This window comes from Panthera onca, chromosome B4 (assembly GCF_046562875.1).
Source record: "Panthera onca isolate mPanOnc1 chromosome B4, mPanOnc1 haplotype 2, whole genome shotgun sequence".
NCBI lineage: Eukaryota > Metazoa > Chordata > Mammalia > Carnivora > Felidae > Panthera > Panthera onca.
In genome coordinates this window covers 115,896,295-115,916,363 of record NC_138345.1, presented here as the reverse complement: position 1 = coordinate 115,916,363, position 20,069 = coordinate 115,896,295, and the positions used below count along the sequence as shown (strand labels likewise).

The window sequence follows — 20,069 nt, the reverse complement described above, 5'->3', positions numbered from 1 at the left end:
ATACAATTACATAGATTGAAAGCCGGATTTAAATGGTTAACCTTTAAGGGGCGCCTGGGTGGCTCAGTCGGTTGGGCGTCCAACTTCAGCTCAGGTCACGATCTCGCGGTCCCTGAGTTCGAGCCCCGCGTCGGGCTCTGGGCTGATGGCTCAGAGCCTGGAGCCTGCTTCAGATGCTATGACTCCCTCTCTCTCTGCCCCTCCCCCGTTCATGCTCTGTCTCTCTCTGTCTCAAAAATAAATAAGACGTTAAAAAAAAATTAAAAAAAAAAACAACTGTTGTTAGCCCTTTCTCTCAAAATAACAGAGTTTTCAGAATTACTTCAGTCTTTTTTAACAAAAAATTAAAATATATAAATTTACATATAACACCATTGATCTTATAACACTGTTGATCTTAAGTACTTCTGTTAAATTAAGTTTGATTATCCTATGGAAACATTCTCCAAATGTTAAACCAAAAATAAAGCCTGAGATTTCCAATCATAATACAATTTTACATTGGCAGCCACATTTCCCTGTGACCTGTACTGAAAATTGGTTTCAATGTAACAGCCACAGGATTCCTTGTAATTAGAATTAACCATTGGTATAGTATTTGAGGCCATTAATTGCTACAGAAACTCTTAACTATACGCATCTAATTTGTAATTTGATTTAATCAGATGGAAGAAGGCTAGGTACTAATGGTGGAAAATCCTGTTGTGTGGTAATAAACACTACTCTGAATCTCCTAGAAACTGACATTCGTTGCATTTTTATTTATAGACACAAAATTTGGAAACAAAGCCCTAATTATACAGACAGAAACAGATAAGCAACAATCATTTTCTAAAAGTTGAGTTTGTGTTGATAACTTACTTGAATGGAAGGAAACAGTAGTTTCAAGAATCTTAAACAGTAGGTGGTTAATACTGTTTGTATTTTATAGTACTTTATGCTTTACAAGGATATTACTTTTCTGTTACAAGATTTGAAGTCTCAGTACTTACAGGAATTCAGTTGTTTTTCACTTCTATCTGCATAATTTAGATGACTACACAGTAGTAGGTTCAGTTATGGGCACTTGGCATGATTTGTCAGCAGTCCCGTCTACCTAGATTCTTGTCATATAACCAAAAGTTCTAAACCATCACTATTTGCTATAGGAGATTTTATTTGCTGAGTAACTCAAGAAACCTTCCATTAAATGCTGAGCCTTAAAGTTGAATCTTTTTAAATCCCGCTGAAACAAAGTAATGTTTACTATGGCTGTGGGTTTAAAACCAGTTCTATTGTGTTCGCTTCGGCAGCACATATACTAAAATTGGAACGATACAGAGAAGATTAGCATGGCCCCTGCGCAAGGATGACACGTAAAACCAGTTCTATTGCCCTATCACTGACTACTTTTCTCTAAGGACCATGCCTTCCTTTCAAACAAATGCTGCTAGGTAAAGTACAATGCCTTGGGTTTATTTGTGAAGAAGACAAATGGTTATGTTATCCCCGGGCATAAGTGACTTCCAAAGTCCTGTTACTTTATCAAAATAAATAGTGTAAACGATGATCTGATCTCTAATTATGAGTACTATGTACATATTTTAATGAACTTAACAGTATAGTACAATAGTTAGAGACAAGTACCTCTACCTATTTGTAAAAGAAGTTGACCCACTTACTGTTATGCAACCTAGTGTTTTTATTTATCAACACGGGCATTGCTTTTGGTGTACCTGATACATTAATTACTTCTGTCCAGCTCCTTTTGCTTTTCAAAGGAAAGATGTTTTGAAAATAGGTACTATTATGTGATTATAATAATCATTTGTTTTTAACTGAAGAAAGTTGACAGCAAACATGCCCTTACCATCACAAAATATTAACTATAAATGGGGAGTCTACTGTGAAATTGCACTTTAGCATCTTACTTGCTAAAATTTGTTGTGAATTACACAAAAACATAGACTTTGAACACCTGAACACCTGGGTTCAAATGCTGGATTTATTTATCTGCTAGCTTTGCTACTTAATTAACAGCTCCATTTCTGCATCTGTAAATTAGAAGCAGAAATGCTTTCTTGCTGGATAGACTACTTAGCTGAGAATGATGAATGTAAATTACCTGACCCAGTACTTTGCAGTACTGCTGCAAAGTAGATTATCAGTGCTCATTTTCCTTCGTTCTTTCAGGAACTTCCTTTTAAAAAGGACTTCCTGTTTTCCTTTCCTAATGAACTTTCTGAAAACATATTTGAAAAGCATGGCTAACTATAATACAAGGATATTTTGGGTTTTGTTTTGGATGAAGATGTAAATATAGATATCTTTCCAGAATTAATCTCCATATTTAGCTCTTTTCCTTTGGAAACAAAATAATATGGCTTATTTCTCAATTGCCACTTATCATTTTTCCCTTAAGGTATTCAAAACAATTTTGTTATTCCTCACCCTCTGCAAAGTTACTCCTTAACCTTTTCTCTGAATCTCCTACGACAATGTCAAAGTACTTTCTTAGTACTAGGTATAGCACAGGCCAGTAAGAGCTTTGATTTTCTTTTTTTTTTTTTTTTTTTTTTTTTTGGTCTGTTGGCTGTATTCATTTTCCTTTCTTGTGTCCACTAATTACTTTGGTTAACTGTTTCCTCTTGGAAACTTCAGAATCAGGCGCACTTGGTGACTCAGTCAGTTAAGCATCCAACTCCACATGGCATGTGGGATCAACCCCCCCTATTGGGCTCTGCTGAGAGCACAGAGCCTGCTTGGGATTCTCTCCCTGTCTTTCTGCCCCTCCCCCACATGCACTCTCTCGCAAAATAAATATTTTAAAAGAAAATAAATAAAGATAAAACTTCAGGGGGTGCCTGGGTAGCTCTGTTGGTTAAGCATCAGACTCATGATTTCAGCTCAGGTCATAATGTCATGGTTCGTGGGATCAAGATCAAGCCTCATGTCAGGCTCTGTGCTGTTAGCACAGAGCCTGGTTGGGATTCTCTCCCTCTCTCAAAATCAATAAATGAACAAAAAAATAAATACTGGAGTATAGAAACATAAAGTAAAATTTCATTCTCCAGAGATAACTAACCCCAATATTAACAGTTTGGCATCCTACCGCATCTTTTCCACGCGGAAATAATAATCATATATATACTTACATATCGTATGCTTTGCCTTTCTTTTTACACTTAGATGATGGATTTCTTCCTATGTCAACACATGTAAATTTATTCTTAGTGGTTGCCTAGTATTCCCTTTTACAGGATTTATTATTTACGTACTTATTCCTTATTAGTAGACATTTAGGTTCTTGCTAGTTTTCTTTGTTATTCTATCCACTGCTACAATAAGCATTGTTGCATTGTATGTATACTTTTGCCTGCTTTGAGTAGTTCTATAAAATATGTTCTTACAAAAGGAGTTGCTGAGTCGAAGAGGTTGCTGAACCTATAGAAAAATAGGTTCTATTTTTTTGAAAGATAGGTACTATTAAATTGTCCTCCAAAAAGATGTTGAGCCAGTTAATACATCAGCAGTGCTTGTGTGAGAATGAATTCTTATTTTCTCATACCCTCCTCAATTCTGGATTTTATCCTTGTTTTCTGATACATGAAAATAGTATTTTGTTCTCTTTTATTTTGTTCGATTTTAAGATTGAAATTTTACATCATTTTTTATATGGACATTTGAAAATACTGATTTTCTTTTTATTTAAACTTCACTTTCAAATAAATTTTGATTTGCAAAACAAATTGGCACTGCCCTACATGTTTTTGTTTTTTAAGTTCTTTCCCAGCTTTCTCTACTCACATGTCAGCCCTTCAGACAGACCTTCTCTAGCCACCTTATCTGAACACTCCCCATTTTTTGATGCATCATCCTATTATAGTAATGGAGAATTTTTATTACCTGAAACTAACTTAATGTGTGTATAACTATATGCATGTGTGTATAATATTTATATAAAATATGTGAAATAATATTTCTTTACTATGTTTATCTTTTTCGTGGAGGCAGACTTAATCCATCCTATGTATTGCTATTTTTCCAGTGCCTTGAATACTACCTGGCATATACTTTATTTTTTGCCCTACTCACCTAACTCTAACTCTATTTTTTGCCCTACTCAACTAACTCTTAAGTTTGCATCTTGTAGTAACTGAGCAGGGTGTAGGACATACAGTGTCTCTTCATTTTATATAGTTAAGCAGCTGAGACCTGAGAATCTTATTAGCCAGATTTCAAATGGATAATCAGTGGATGTTGTAGGTTTAAAAACCTTGGTTGACTTCTATTCCAATATTTTTTTCTACTCCCTCATGCTCTTGAAATTTCTTATTCAGAAGTTCAGGAAAGGACCTTATTTTCATTATTCCTAGTAAAATCCTCGTTATCTCATTTAAAAAAAAAATTGCAGTTGGGGGGCACCTGGGCGGCTCAGTCAGTAAGCATCCAACTTCGGCTCAGGTCATGATCTTGTGGTTTGTGAGTTTGAGCCCCGCGTCAGGCTCTGTGCTGACAGTTCAGAGCCTGGAGCCTGCTTTCGGATTCTTTGTCTCCCTCTCTCTCTCTGCTCCTCCCCTACTCACACTCTGTCTCTCACAAATAAATAAACACTAAAAAAATTTTGTTTTTAAATAAAACTAAATTAAAAATAAAAAATTTTTTAACATTTATTTATTTTTGAGAGACAGAGCATGAGCAGGCACCCCTAGGTATCTCATTTATAGGGATACTAATATCCTATCTGAAACATACAGAACAAACCATTTCTCCCAGGAAGTTGGTTGCTTACCTATCATCAAATCATTCTAGTTACCCTTACATAAAAAAGCACTTACCTGAATTTAAACCGAAAGAAAACTTGGGAGAGTTTTTAAGTGTATGCTTTTGCTTTTAATATTTTTAAAAATAATCTATATTCCATCTGTTTCCATGAAATGTGGGATTAAAGCCCTAACTTTTAGTTTGCAATACTACCTACAACTGTTCTTATAAACTGGCTGATTAATTAGTAAGCTAGCTAATATTTAAATTTATAAGCCTTCCTCATCAGTTGCTATTCATTATATAAGACAGAATTGACCAGGTCCATGCCCAGTTGGTCCTTCTAGAATAATTTTAGTTAAGTAATATTTTATTTTTAAATAGATGAATCAGTTGTAAAGTTTATAAAATACATATTAATATCTGATATGTGTTGTGTTTATTTTAATAGGCAAGAAAATAGCATATCTTTGGTGAAAGCTTATTGGAATGAACTTTTTACTCTTGGTCTTGCCCAGTGCTGGCAAGTGATGAATGTGGCAACTATATTAGCAACGTTTGTCAATTGTCTTCACGGTAGCCTTCAGCAAGGTAAGGAGCATTTTATTTATTTCCTTTTCTAGGAGATAAGAGGAGGGGAGAGCATCAGTTTTATAAAGTAGAAGTTAAATATCTGATTAATGTTTTAGGTACCAGCACCCTTTTTGCGTGAGATAATTTCTACATTTTGATAAATTCATCCATTAATCACCCAAAAATATTTTCAAATCAGAGCACAACAAAATTGTTCATTGGGATATATTCTCTCACTTAAACAGTCCCAGAACAATCTTGACTCTCTTTCCTTTTCTTTAAATTTTTTTTTTTTTAACGTTTATTTTATTTTTGAGACAGAGAGAGACACAGCATGAACGGGGGAGGGGCAGAGAGAGAGGGAGACACAGAATCGGAAGCAAGCTCCATGCTCTGAGCCATCAGCCCAGAGCCCGACGCGGGGCTCGAACTCGCAGACCGCGAGATCGTGACCTGTGACCTGAGCTGAAGTCGGACGCTTAACCGACTGAGCCACCCAGGCGCCCCTCTCTTTCCTTTTCTTGATGCCAAGATGATTACAGCTTTCATTTATTTGAGGAGATAGGCAGTCATTGATTTACAAATGTTTAACTTCAGGTTGGCTTGTGACTAACCACAAGCATGCCCCATCCTCAAATGGGAAGAACTGCTTTTTGCATTCAGGAATAATTTACAAATTGGGAGTCATGTGATATTTCCTTAGCATGTTTTACATTATTTTTATTTAGTTATTTTTTTTGAGTGCCAACTCTTTTGTGTGTGTGTGCTTTTTTTTAATTTTTATTTTTTAGTTTTTAAAATTTACATCCAAATTAGCATATAGTGCAACAATGATTTCAGGAGTAGATTCCTTAGTGCCCCTTACCCATTTAGCCCATCCCCCCTCCTACAATCCCTCCAGTAACCCTCAGTTTGTTCTCCATATTTATGAGTCTCTTCTGTTTTGTCCGCCTCCCTGTTTTTATATTATTTTTGTTTCCCCTCCCTTATGTTCATCTGTTTTGTCTCTTAAAGTCCTCATATGAGTGAAGTCATATGATTTTTGTCTTTCCCTAATTTCACTTAGCATAATACCCTCCCTCCAGTTCCATCCACATAGTTGCAAATGGCAAGATTTCATTCTTTTTGATTGCCGAGTAATACTCCATTGTGTGTGTGTATGTGTGTGTATATATATATATATATATATATATATATATATATATATATGCCACATTTTCTTTATCCATTCATCCATCGATGGACATTTGGGCTCTTTCCATACTTTGGCTGTTGTTGATAGTTCTGCTATAAACATGGGGGTGCATGTGTCCCTTCAAAACAGCACACCTGTATCCCATGGATAAATGCCTAGTAGTGCAATTGCTGGGTTGTAGGGTAGTTCTATTTTTAGTTTTTTGAGGAACCTCCATACTGTTTTCCAGAGTGGCTGCAGCAGCTTGCATTCCCATACATTATTTTTAAGTCATCTTCCATTTCCTGTTTGAGGGCAGAAAAATCACCTTAATGTTATCAACAATAGATCCTGCTAGAAGGTAGCACTACATTCCTATCTTACTTATGGACTCCTGGTCTTGATTCATTTCTCATGAATTTGTAATGAGTTATACACAGCCTACCTTCACTAAAGCTGTGGTTGACTAATCAGATGTGTTTTAAACACTATAAATTTTAAAAGTTCTTATAAAACTATTCAACTTTTCTTTTGGTCTTGGTAGTGTTTTTTGCTAGGTATTTGTTTCTATTTTAGTAGTGTTGGTAACTTTTAAAAACTCTAAGCTTAAATTAAATCTTGTTATCAAAATCTGAGTCTTGTAGGCCAGTTTTTCAGGAGGTTATCTTTACAGCTTATCTTCTCAAAGATGTATCTTGAAAGGAAACACTAAATTTGTTGAGGTTTTTGTTTTGTTTACTAACAGCTTGTTTTTTTTCTTGAATGAGCACTATCTGAAGATCATTAATTAGTTTCATCTTTGCAGTGATACAGAATCTTAAACATTTATAGATTGGCTGTATTCAAAACTGGAAATTATTGAGAAGGAAATGTCTTGGGTAAAAATAGATATACATTTTAGCCAAAAACTAGAAGCTTTTGTCTGTTTGTTTTTAATTAAAGATAAAATGTCAACAGAAAGAAGAAAATTATTGATGGAGCACATCTTTAAACTACAGGAGTTCTGCAACAGCATGGTTAAACTCTGCATTGATGGATATGAATATGCCTACCTGAAGGCAATAGTACTCTTCAGTCCAGGTACTACATAAACATTTACTTCTTATTTACCATACAGTGGCTGGGGGTATGGGGAAATGGGAACCCTCATACATTGCTGATGGGAATGCAGTTAAAGTGGAAACAGCCCAAGTGTCCATCAACAAATGAATAAACAAAATGTAACATCTACATATCCACATACAGCAGAATATCATTGCGCCATTAAAAGGAATAAAATTCTGATACATGCTACACCATGGTTGAAAACAGTATCCTAAGTGAAAGAGGCCAGTTACAAAAGATCACATTTTATATGATTCCATTTCTATGAAATGTCTAGAATAAGCAAGTCTGTAGAGACATAAAATAGATTGGTGGTTACCAGGGACTAAGGAGCGAGGAGCATGGAAAGTGACTACTAACAGGCACAGAGTTTCTTTTGGGGTAACAAAAATCTAAAGTGTTCTAAATGTTTTGGGATGATGGTTGCATAACTGTGAATATACTAAAAACTATTGAATTATACACTTTAAATCAGTGAATTTTATGGGTGTTAGACATTTAAGTATGAGAAAGAAAGTTGAAGAAATCATCGAAATGACATAGTTATGGTCACATCAGCATTTGAATTCTTTGGCATATTTTGCTAGGCATCACTAATAGGCAAATGAAAGATGAGTATTGTTTTGTTAATGGGTTAAGCTTCTAAACATCTGATTAGAGTTACCAACAGGTAAAAAAATGTCTCCTGTTTTCCTGACAGTTTCTAGCTTTCACGTATGGTAAAATGACAGTAAGTTCAATGATCAATTTCTGAATAAGGAAAATTAACTGTTCTTTTAGATTCTGTTTTTTATTTTGGTATGTATTTCTGTTCCTGTGCATCATAATAAAATTATCTGAGAAAACCTGCTTTTTACACTCAGTGATTCCAATAAGATGATTAAAGCTTTTTTTCTTTTAACCGTTTCTTATAATGTTTCACGTAAGTTAATAATATATATCTACATTTTAATCACAACCAATTTGCCACCTTCATTTTCCTTAAGTTTGAGAGAACACAGATTTGATACAATGTAATTTTATTTTATTAAATATTCTTTTTTTTTTTTTTCTTTTTTTTTTTTTTTTTGAGAGAGAGAGCACATACGGGAGGGGCAGAGAGAGAATCCTAAGTAGGTTCTACACACTGTCAGCACGGAGCCTGATGTAGGGCTCACACTCACGAACCTTGAGAACATGACCTGAGCCAAAACCAGGAGTCAGACACTTAACTGACTGAGCCACCCAGGTGCCCCGCTCTGTACTTTACTAAATGAGCATTTAGAACTAGGGTAACAATATATTCTTCGATGTTTCAGATCATCCAGGCCTAGAAAACATGGAACAAATTGAGAAATTTCAGGAAAAGGCATATGTGGAATTCCAAGATTATATAACCAAAACATACCCAGATGACACCTACAGGTATCTACAAGTTAAATTAGTTAATTAAATACATCCTAAAATTTTTTGTGAATCTGTTATTTTTTTTTTTCCATCCCAAGAGTAATTCAGTGTTTTGGTCACCATGGACCTTTGAAATAGCTAATGCTTTTAAAAGCAATAGTGCATTGTTGTGAGTGATTTACAGGTAGTATTTCACACAATTCTTACAATGCTATAAGGAGACTGAAGAGAGAGGTTAAATAACTTACTCAAGGTTACACATAAATGGCAGGGCCTGCCTGTGAACCCAGGTTGTATAACTCTAGTGCCCAAACTCTGTTTTCTTCAACTGAAATAAGGGATTTTATTAGTAAAAGGGAAAAAATAGGAATGAATGAATAAAAACACCATTCGACTATTTTATAGGTAATTTAGAAATTTGGTTTATGATATTTCTACCAAGGTATTTCTTGATAACATCCTTTGAAAAAAATTTTTGGAAGATCCAACTCAGTTTTTGAAGAGGAACCATCTTGGAGAGTAGTAGTGAAGCACATGGCTTTCAGAGCCAGAATACCAGGCAGGGTTTGACTCTTGACCCTAGCTGTGTGACCTTGGGCAAGTTATTCAACTTCTGTGTTTCAGTTTCTCTATTAAATGTAGGCAGTACCCACATTTTACAATTGGTATAGTGGTTGAATCAGTTCATATATGTAAATAGCCTAGGACAGTGCCTACTACATAGTATGTTACATATATAGTATACATATATGTAATATAATATATAGTATATATATTTATAGTAAGGGCTATATAAATGTGTTTACTAATATTATTCTTAATTTTACATGCTTCAAACTAATAAAAGAATGTTTTGCATAAAATAATTTTTTTACAGGGGTGCCTGGGTGGCTTAGTTGGTTAAGTGTCCAACTTCAGCTCGGGTCATGATCTTGCGGTCCATGGGTTCAAGCCCCACATCAGGCTCTGCTGACAGCTCAGAGCCTGGAGCTTGCTTCAGAGTCTGTGTCTCCCTCTCTCTCTGCCCCTCTTCCACTTGTGCTCTGTCTCTCAAAAATAGACATTTTTAAAAAATAAAATAACATTTTATAGATAGTATGTAATAGATTTATAAGCCAGTTCCACCTTGAAAATCAGCCTTAGTTTATCTAACCGGTTTTCCTACCCTGCTTCCTACCAGCTTTATTGCTGCAGCTCAGCTGTTGGGAACAAACAGGAACTGAGTAATTTGAGGAGGAGAGTATTGGCTACAGGAAGGTGACTTAATCCTGGTTTCAGTTGGTCTCCAATGTTTGTGTTCAAGACCTTAGACTATGGGCAGGATAAACATACCCAAGCTTCTTGGAATGGTTTTTATTGTTGTTGTTGGTTTTGTTGTGATTGCTTTCAGTTTTTTAATGTTTCAAAACTTGTTTTATACCTCATTATACAAATTAAATTGTTCCTCCTCTTTGACATATAGTTTTTGCTGACCTCTCTTCCATTAGGTTCCAGGTGCTTTGACTGATCGCTGGAACTCTTTCTCAGTTTCTTACATTCTGATTTATTTAAAAATAATAAATTATCAGAGCACCTGGGTGGTTTGGTCAGTTAAGTGTCTGACTCTTGATTTCAGTTCAGGTCATGATCTCACAGTCAGGAGATCAAGCCACACATGGGGCTCTGTGCTGACAGCACAGAGCCTGCTTGGGATTCTCTCTCTCTCCCTCTCTCTCTGCCCCTCCCCCTCTTACATGCATATGCTCTCTCTCAAAAATAGACTTAAAAATAATAATAAATTAGCAGCAGTTTTCAACTTATAATATGCCTTCATGCAAGGTATGGGCCTGCCTTTAAGATCCTCAATAGCATAGAAACTGGCAGGGATCATTTCATTAATCTTCATCATAATACAGAGAGATGGCTAACACACATTCACAGAGGTAGGGGAGCAGGTGAATTAAGATTTGAACCCAGTGGTCTTGATTCCATATTCTGTGCTCTTCCCAGTAGTAACTGTTGCCTGCTTTACCATTTCCATTTGTCTTTCTGATTACCATTGAGTCCCATGTGTCCTGATAACACAAAATATTGTTGTTCTTATAACCTCAACTGAGTTTCTAAGCCACTTTTTTTTTTAAGTTTATTTATTTATTTTGAGAGAGAGAGAACATGCACATGGAGGGGTGGGGCAGAGAAAGAGGGAGAGAGACAGAGAGAATACCAAGCAGGCTCTGTACTGTCAGCACAGAGCCCAATGTGGGGCTCAATCCCACGAACTGTGAGATTACGACCTGAGCCGAGATCAAGAGTTGGATGCTTAACCCACCGAGCCACCCAGGTGCCCCAAGTTTGTAAGCCATCCTTAAATGTATAATGTGATCTGTGTTTTAATAACTTAGTTCCATGGTCCATCTGACCAAGTGGAGGCAACACAGTGTAGCAGTTAAGAGCAAGGCTTTCCAGTGAAGTCTGTCAGACTGCACTTATAGCCAGATGATTGTCATGTATTCTGAGGCTTGAGAATACTTAAGTTTTGTTTTGTTTTGTTTTAATGTTTATTCATTTTTGAGAAAGAGGACAGAGCATGAGCAGGGATGGGGAAGAGAGAGGGAGATACAGAATTCAAAGCAGGCTTCAAGTTGTCAGCACAGAGCCTGACGCGGGGCTCGAACTCACAAACCGTGAGATCATGACTTGAGCTAAAGTCGGACACTTAACCAATTGAGCCACCGAGGCGCCCCGAGAATAAGTTTTTATTTTAAGTTTTATTTTAAGTTATTTATTTTAAGTTTATTTTATTTTAAGTTATTTAAGTTTTTATTTTATTTAAGTTTTTATTTTAACTGTTGAAAATTAGAACTTTATTAAATTAGACTTCAACCAGGTACATGCAGAAACTGCTCCTAGTTTTCTACTAAATCTCTTTTTTATTTACCCCTTGTTTTTTCCTTCCCCTTTATTTTTCAGGTTGTCCAGACTACTACTTAGATTACCAGCTTTGCGATTGATGAATGCTACTATCACTGAAGAATTGTTTTTCAAAGGCCTCATTGGCAATGTACGAATTGACAGTGTCATCCCACATATTTTAAAAATGGAACCTGCAGATTATAACTCACAAATAATTGGTCACAGCATTTGAAATCTGAGATATCAGTGTAAACTTACTGTTCTTTCCCGGAACACAAAATGACACCAAATTAAACTAGTTACTTCCAGGGTATCTGGAAATTTTGACTTTAAAGAGTAACCAAAAACCAAGGTGTTTTTATTTTAACTTCTTAAGAATTTTTGAAGTGACTGGGCAGGTATCAGGAATCAGAATTTCCTTTCCTGCCTTATTTAAGTGAATAAGAAATATTATGAATTTATTCTTGGTTAAGAGGACACCTTAAGCTGTCACTTCTTGGCATCTACACTAAGATCTCTTATTATATTTTATCTTATAAAACAAATAAATTAGTCTTTTTTTTTCCAGAATTGTGTTCTATTCATATTTTTCATTATGAACTAGTACAAACACTTAATTGTCAGAAATACCTAAAGAGGATTTCCTTGCATTTTACTCTTAATATATAATCTGTTTTAATTACCACGTAAAAGAAGATTCTTTTATTCTCAGTGGCATAATGATAACATTAGAACCATAGGAAATAATTACTGAATATATATATTTTTTGTCTTTTGTAAATATTATGGTACCTTTAGCATATACCACTCTCATTGCTGGCAATGAGACATAGGCCATTTATGATCTCAAGACTTTTTTTAGTGTTGTATATTATTAGTTACAAGCACTTTTTATTTATGTATGTAGCAGAAAATTGTTTTTGAGAATGAGGTAGGATTCAGGTTTTAATATTTTTGGTTTACTGCTATGTTTTAAAGTAGTAGAGACTGAGCCCCAAATGTTTCAGTATTTCAAAATGGATATTAAAATTATTGCTTTTCCATTCCACAAACGGCATTTGACTTCTCTCCCTCTTTCCTGACCTGCATTATAACTTCCTGACCCTTCCGTGAGTTTTAGCCAGTTTCTTTTAGGGCCTTAGAAATACCCAGTTTGTTAAATAATGGATTTCTCATATCCAATCTGTGTTTTCAAGGTGAGTTAAACAATTATTTTAAAGCAAATTGGTAATTTTCAAAAATTTACGTTTTTTAACATGTAAAGGAATATGCACTGATATTTGATATTTCACCCTAAAGGAGGGAAAGCTGTTTTAACAAGAGTATGCACATCAACCTGAAGCCTTGTTGCCACAACAAAACCATTTTAGACTCCCTGGATGCCTTCCACAGTAATGTTTTCCTCAGCAAACCTGATTAACTGTTAAATCTTTCCTTGCTCTGATTGTCATAATGAATTTTGGTTTATCTATTTGTTGATTTTTTAAAAAATATGGAGATTTTATTGCACTCAGAGTACATTTTTATAAAGATTTTTGCAACAGAAGAAAAGCTGAATTTAGGGGAGGATGTGGATTTTACTAATAGTTACTTTATAGTAAATCAGAAGTTTAAAAGTATCAACTTCCAGTCTTTACCAACTTATTAAGGGAAATTTTTTCCCCTATTTTAAATGTAATTTTTATCAACAGTTTTATTTATAATTTATCAACTGGGAAAAACTACATTTAGTATAAAATATTCAAATGGAAAAATCAGTAGGTTTATATCTTTATAAACCCATTGAAGTAAGCCAAGGATTCAGGAAAATAATTCTTTAAAATAATATACTAATGGTTAATTAAGATGCATTTTTCTTTCAGGTATTTTTCCTGAATAAATTTGTAGTTATATTTGGAAGTATTTCTAAAACTCTGTTAAAATGTGACCTGCATTAAAAATGTCAATTTATTTGATTTCAGAGTGTTTGGTCATCCATTTGTTTGTTCTGTTAACAAATCTCTAACAGAATTTATTAAAGTACTTCTAGGAAGGGAAATGCATGGAAAACATTTCCATATCCAGTATTTTAGGATTATTTACAACTCAGTTTGAAGACTTTCAGCTAAAACTGCAGATTAACTATTAATTTATTTTCTCTCCTGAAGTCTTAGTAAAATAACACAATGTGTAAAGTGTAACCACACAATGAGAAATGAAACAGGAAACAAGAAATCAAAGGAAAGCAAATTCAGTAAATTCTTAGAAAACAAAATGGAGGTAGAGAGAGACTAACTGACTTATTAGCAGAGCCAGAATCAAGGAAGCTCTAATCAGAGTGCCTGCAAAAGGCAGTTCAGTGAGAAAGATGCCAGTAGCCAGAAAAGATGCTTGGTATCTGGAAGAACTGGTGTTCATATTCAGAGATGATGCTTGGGACATTTAAAAAAAAAAAAAGATTGGTTGCAGGTCTGTGTACAGAATTATTGAATTATCTTTTTCTACCCTTAGGTCAGGTGACCACTTTTGTCCTTCCAGCTTTTTGAGCAGGAGGCAGAGGTTAATTCTCTTTAGAAATGAACTGGAAGATCCAAGGATTTCCAGGGTACCAGGGATAACAGCTTGGATTAGTTATATTAAGGGTTGAAAATACAGATTAAGTGAAAATCTGCATTCTGAATATGGGCTCCCTAATCATGTTCCCACAATGCTGGCCATTGGAATAGGCTTCTCTGCCAGGATTTTTATCTTCAGAGAAATTAATTGGCCTTAGAGAAAAGATCTCCAGGTACTCACTTTTTGTTGTACCTTGATGAAAAGCCTCTTTGCTACTTTATCACTCTTCAGTGAAGCCAAACTAATTTCCAAATTATATATATGTATATATATAAACATACATATACACACACATACATACATACATACATACATACATACATACACGTGGGGTTTCTGTTCAGATCTTTAGTACCTACTATTAAATATGAATTTAGAACCAGGATCACTAGATAATTGAGGAAAATCTCCAGTACCTAAAAGAACAGACATTCTTAGGTCCCAGGGGAGGCAAATATAATCCAGGGATCAGAAAAATATCCACCTCCAGGGGCACCTGGGTGGCTCAGTTGATTAAGCATCTGACTTCAGCTCAGGTCATGATCTCACTGTGAGTTCTATGCTGACAGCTCAGAGCCTGGAACCTGGTTCAGATTTGTATCTTCCTCTGTCTCTGCCCCTCCCCTGCTCATGCTCTGTCTCTCTCTCTCAAAAATAAACATTAAAAAATATTTTTAAAGAAAAATATCCACTTCCAGAGGTAATATTTTGAAAGATGTTGTATCCATTAAATGAGAACAGGATGCTTTGAAAAGGGAAATTTGGTCTGTGTGTCCTCCCTTTCTGCCCCTCCCCCGCTCACACTCTCTCTTTCTCTCAAATATGAATAAACATTAAAGAAAAGGGAAATTTGGGGCAAGTAACTGTCCCTGGAAATTAAAAATGATAGCCAAAGTGATTCATTAGAAGGGTTGGAAGATAAAATTTTTGAGAAACTCCCCCCTGAAAGTATAACCAAAAGATAAAGTAAGAAAAAATAAAATTAGAGCATCAAATCAGGAGGCCTAACATTTTATAATAACAAGAGTTAAAGAAAGAAAACGAAGGCTTGAGGTAAGGAAATTATTAGATAATACAAGAAAAGGTCCACAAAGGAATATGTGTCCCTAGGTTGAAAGGATCCACGCTTTAAATGAAAAACATCCTTACTGTCTTAATATCAGAACAATATAGTCAGAGAAGATACCATATTGCTGCTTCTAGCAATATAGTGGAATCAGTAGGTACCGTGAAGGCCTTTGATCTGTTGCTGGGCTCATGAGTCTGACATGAGTTTTCAAAGAAGCCTAAAGTTGGTGCAGGTCCTGAGTTCTGCCCCTCACCCCCTACCCCACTCCCTGTTCTGGCAGAAGCAAATAGGCATCTTTTCTGGAAAAAGTATCCGTAATTTTTTTTTTAACATTTATTCTTCAGAGACAGAGTGTGAGTGGAGGAGGGGCAGAGAGAGAGGGAGACAGAATCTGAAGCAGGCTCCAGGCTCTGAGCTTTCAGCACAGAGCCCAACGTGGGGGCATGAACTCCCCAACCACGAGATCATGACCTGAGCCAACATTGGACGCTTAACTGAGCCACCCAGGCCCCCCCAAAAAAATATCCATAATTTAGATCATAAGTTGGCACACTTTTTTGTGAAGGGCCAGGAAGTAAATATTTGTTTTACTTTGTGGGCCATCCAGTGTCTAGCAACTAGTCAACTCTATTGTGCAAAAGCAGCTATAGACAGTCCATAAATGAATGGGCCTGGCTATAGTGTAGTAGAACACTTACAAAAGCAGGTAATGGACCAAACTTGGCCCTTGGGGCATAGTTTGCTGACCCGTAATTTAGAACCTCACCCCTAATTAAGCTCACCCATATGAGATGACGAAATTACCAAACACAAGGAAACAAGCCACTTGAACAAGTCAGAGATAAGCACGACACATAGACCCTGAAAGACAGTGTGAGATACTGAAATTGTCACATCCAGATTATAATTATGATAGGTTTTAAGGGGAAAAAAATAGGATCAGAAAGTAAGCAAGAAAAGGGAATAGCAAAAAAGACCAAGTAAATTATGAAAGCAAGCCAAAACAATATTTAGAAATGAAAAACAAATTTTAAAAATCCATGGTGGAAGATCATGCCTCCAACACATACATTTAATTCTAACTCCCTTAGACATCATTAAAACAGCCAAAAGTTTGTTCAAGGCATTATTTCATAAAGACAAAAATAATGGGAGAGAAATAAATGAAAGCCACAAAATTTTGAATGCTGGAAAACACATTAGTGGTGATCATTTTAGCAAACCTGAGAAGGCTGACTTAGCCTACAGTAGAGAAAGCTGAGAAGCAGCCTGATTTGCACCACACATCCTCCAGAATGCTCTAGGATTTGCAGCATCTACTTGGGAAGGGGAAATAAGAGATTATTAAAAGTCTGTTAAATAGGCAGAAACTCACTGGAATGATAGAATTTGAAGTTGAATTACCAAGTGCAGAGTATGTGAAGCAACAGGATGTGTGTTGAAGGTGGGAGTGTCTGTTGATAATAACCATCTCCAGAATGTAAACTTACATTACATTGTAAAGTATGTGCACATATCTGCTTATTTACCCTACAGAAGCTCTTGTACATGTGCCAGGAGGCATGCTAAAGTCTTCATGTCTGCACTGTAAGAGCAAAAAAAAAAAAAAAAAAGGAAAACTGTCCAAATACCCATTGACAGGATAATGAATAAGTAAATTGCAGTGCAAACACCCAATGGCCTATTATGTAACACACAAAAAGGAACAAAATACCAATGTCAATGAATCCCAAAAGTCATGGACAAAAAAGCAAGCCCAAAAGTATGATTTAACCTGTTTATTGAAAACAGGTAAATACAATAACATTGTTGAGAGTTACTGATATATGTGGTGAAATTAACTTAAAAAACAAAGGAAGGGCACCTGGCTGGCTCAGTTGGAAGAGCGTGTGACTTGTGATCTTAGGGTCCTCAGTTCAAGCTCAATGTTGGGTGTAGAGATTACTTAAATAAAACTTTTAAAAATCAATAAAAAGTGAGGGATTATTAGTACTTAGTTTTTTTAAGCTTATTTATTTTGAGAGTGAGAGAGAACACAAGCACCAGAGGGGCAGATAGAGAGAATCCCAAGCAGGTTTTGGCTGTCAGCCCAGACCCTGCTGCAAGGCTCCAACTCACGGACTGTGAAATCATGACCCGAGTTGAAACCAAGAGCCAGCTGCTTAACCTACTGAGCCACCCAGGCACCCCTATTAGTACTTAATTTAGAATACTAGTTACTTCTAGAGGATTAGGAAGAAGATACAAACGAGGAACATACAAGGGGCTTTCAAAGCATTAATAGTGTTTAATTCTCTTGCTTTGTAACAAACCACTCAAACTTAGTGATTTAAAATACTTGTTATGCTTAGGGATCTACAATGAGGTCAGAGCTTGGCATGGGCCACTTTTCTGCTCCATTACAGTCACAGCTGGGTCAGCTCAAAGGGCAGGGATTGGAATTTTTGGAATCACACACATCTGGAGGTTGATAGTGGCTGTTGTGCAGGAGTGGCAAACATCTGGAAGAGCATGCAGAACCAGAAATGTTGCAGCCATTCTTGAGAAAGGATATAGCTCAGCAGCCTCAGGAGAAGCCCAGTGTAGAGAAGAGCCCATCTTGACAAGATTTCCTGATGGGTCTTTGTCTCATAGAGTTGTTCATAAATTGATACATAAGAAACAATAAGCTACCTAGGAATAAACTCCACTAAAGAGGTAAAATATCTATATTCTGAAAACTATAGAAAGAAATTGAAGAGGGCACAAAGAAATGGAAAAGCATTCCATGGTCATGGATTGGAAGAACAAGCATTGTTAAAATGTGTATACTACCCAAAGCAATCTACACAATCAATGCAATCTCTTTCTAAATACCACCAGAGCTAGAACAAACAATCCTAAAATCTGTATGGAACCACAAAAGACCCCCAAATAGCCAAAGCAACACTGAAAAAGAAAAAACTAGAGGCATCATGATTTCAGATTTCAAGCTAAATCACAAAGCTGTAGTCATCAAGATAGTATGGTACTGGCACAAAAGCAGACACATAGATCAATGGAATGGAATAGAAACCCCAGAAATGGGCCCACAACTATATGGTCAACTCATTTTTGACAAAAAGGAAAGAATATCCAATGGAAAAAAGTCTCTTCAACAAAATGGTGCGGGGAAAACTGGACAGCGACATGCAGAAGAATGAAACTGGACCACTTCTGGGGTGCCTGGGTGGCTCAGTCGGTTAAGCGGCTGACTTCGGCTCAGGTCATGATCTCACGGTCCGTGAGTTCGAGCCCCGCGTCGGGCTCTGTGCTGACAGCTCAGAGCCTGGAGCCTGTTTCAGATTCTGTGTCTCCCTCTCTCTGATCCTCCCCCATTCATGCTCTGTCTCTCTCTGTCTCAAAAATAAATAAACGTTAAAAAAAAATTAAAAAAAAAAAAGAAACTGGATCACTTGCTAACATCATACACAAAAATAAATTCAAAATGAATGAAAGACCTATATGTGAGACATGAAACCATCAAAATCCTAGGGGAGAAAATGGGCAGCAACCTCTTTGACCTCGGCCTCAGGAACTTCTTATTAGACACATTGGCGAGGTAAGGGAAACAAAAGCAAACAGGAACTATTGGAACTTCATCAAGATAAAAAGCGTCTGCATAGTGAAGGAAACAATACAACTGAAAGGCAACCGACAAAATGGGAGAAGATATTTGCAAGCGACATATCTGATAAAGAGTATCCAAAATCTTTAAAGAACTTATCAAACTCAACATCCAGAAAACAAATAGTCCAGTTAAGAAATGGGCAAAAGACATGAATAGACACTTTTCCAAAGAAGACATCCAGATAGTTAACAGACACATGAAAAGATGCTCAACATCACTCATCATCAGGGAAATACAAATTAAAACCACAATGTGATATCACCTCACACCTGTCAGAAGGGCTGAAATTAACAACACAAACAACAGGTTTTGGTGAGGATGCAGAGAAAAGGGAACCCTCTTGCACTGTTGGTGGGAATGCAAACTGGTGCAGCCGCTCTGGAGAACAGTGTGATGTTTCCTGAAGAAACTAAAAATAGAACTACAGCAATTGCACTATTAGATATTAACCCAAAGGATTAAAAAAAATACAGATTCGAAGGAGTACATGCACCCCAATGTTTTTATCAGCATTATCAATAATAGCCAAACTATGGAGAGAGCCCAAATGTCCATCAACTGATGAATGGATAAATATATACAATAGAATATTACTCAGCCATCAAGAAGAATGAAATCTTGCCATTTGCAATGACACGGATGGAGGTAGAATATATAATGCTAAGCAAAATAAGTCAATCAGGGAAAGACAAATACCATATGATTACATTCATATGTGGAATTTAAGAAACAACAGATGAACATATGGGAAGGGGGGGAGAAAACAGGAAAGAGGGAAACAAACCACAAGGGACTCTTAATAATAGAGAACAAACTATGGGTTATTGGAGGGAGATTGGTGGGAGATGGGCTAGATGGGTGATGGATACTAAGGAGGGTACTTG

General features: G+C 36.1%; 1 protein-coding gene and 1 non-coding gene across 11 annotated transcripts in view; both read left to right on the top strand.

Annotated features, from left to right (window-relative positions):
* Window positions 1-13,827, top strand: part of NR2C1 (nuclear receptor subfamily 2 group C member 1) — a 47,218-nt gene extending 33,391 nt beyond the window's left edge. For 8 of the 10 annotated variants that reach the window (XM_060656737.3, XM_060656732.3, XM_060656738.3 and 5 more), the window contains 4 exons: window positions 5,195-5,334; window positions 7,433-7,570; window positions 8,893-8,998; window positions 11,930-13,827. In XM_060656737.3, coding sequence (XP_060512720.1) covers window positions 5,195-5,334; window positions 7,433-7,570; window positions 8,893-8,998; window positions 11,930-12,104 — 559 coding nt within the window. In that variant the 3' untranslated portion in view covers window positions 12,105-13,827. The remainder of the gene's footprint in view (window positions 1-5,194; window positions 5,335-7,432; window positions 7,571-8,892; window positions 8,999-11,929) is intronic. The other 2 variants (XM_060656736.3, XM_060656740.3) reach the window with 2 other exon arrangements.
* Window positions 1,277-1,383, top strand: LOC132660427 (U6 spliceosomal RNA). Its single transcript, XR_009601778.1, has one exon. It is a non-coding gene; the product is annotated as a U6 spliceosomal RNA (small nuclear RNA).
* Window positions 13,828-20,069: the final 6,242 nt, after the last annotated feature.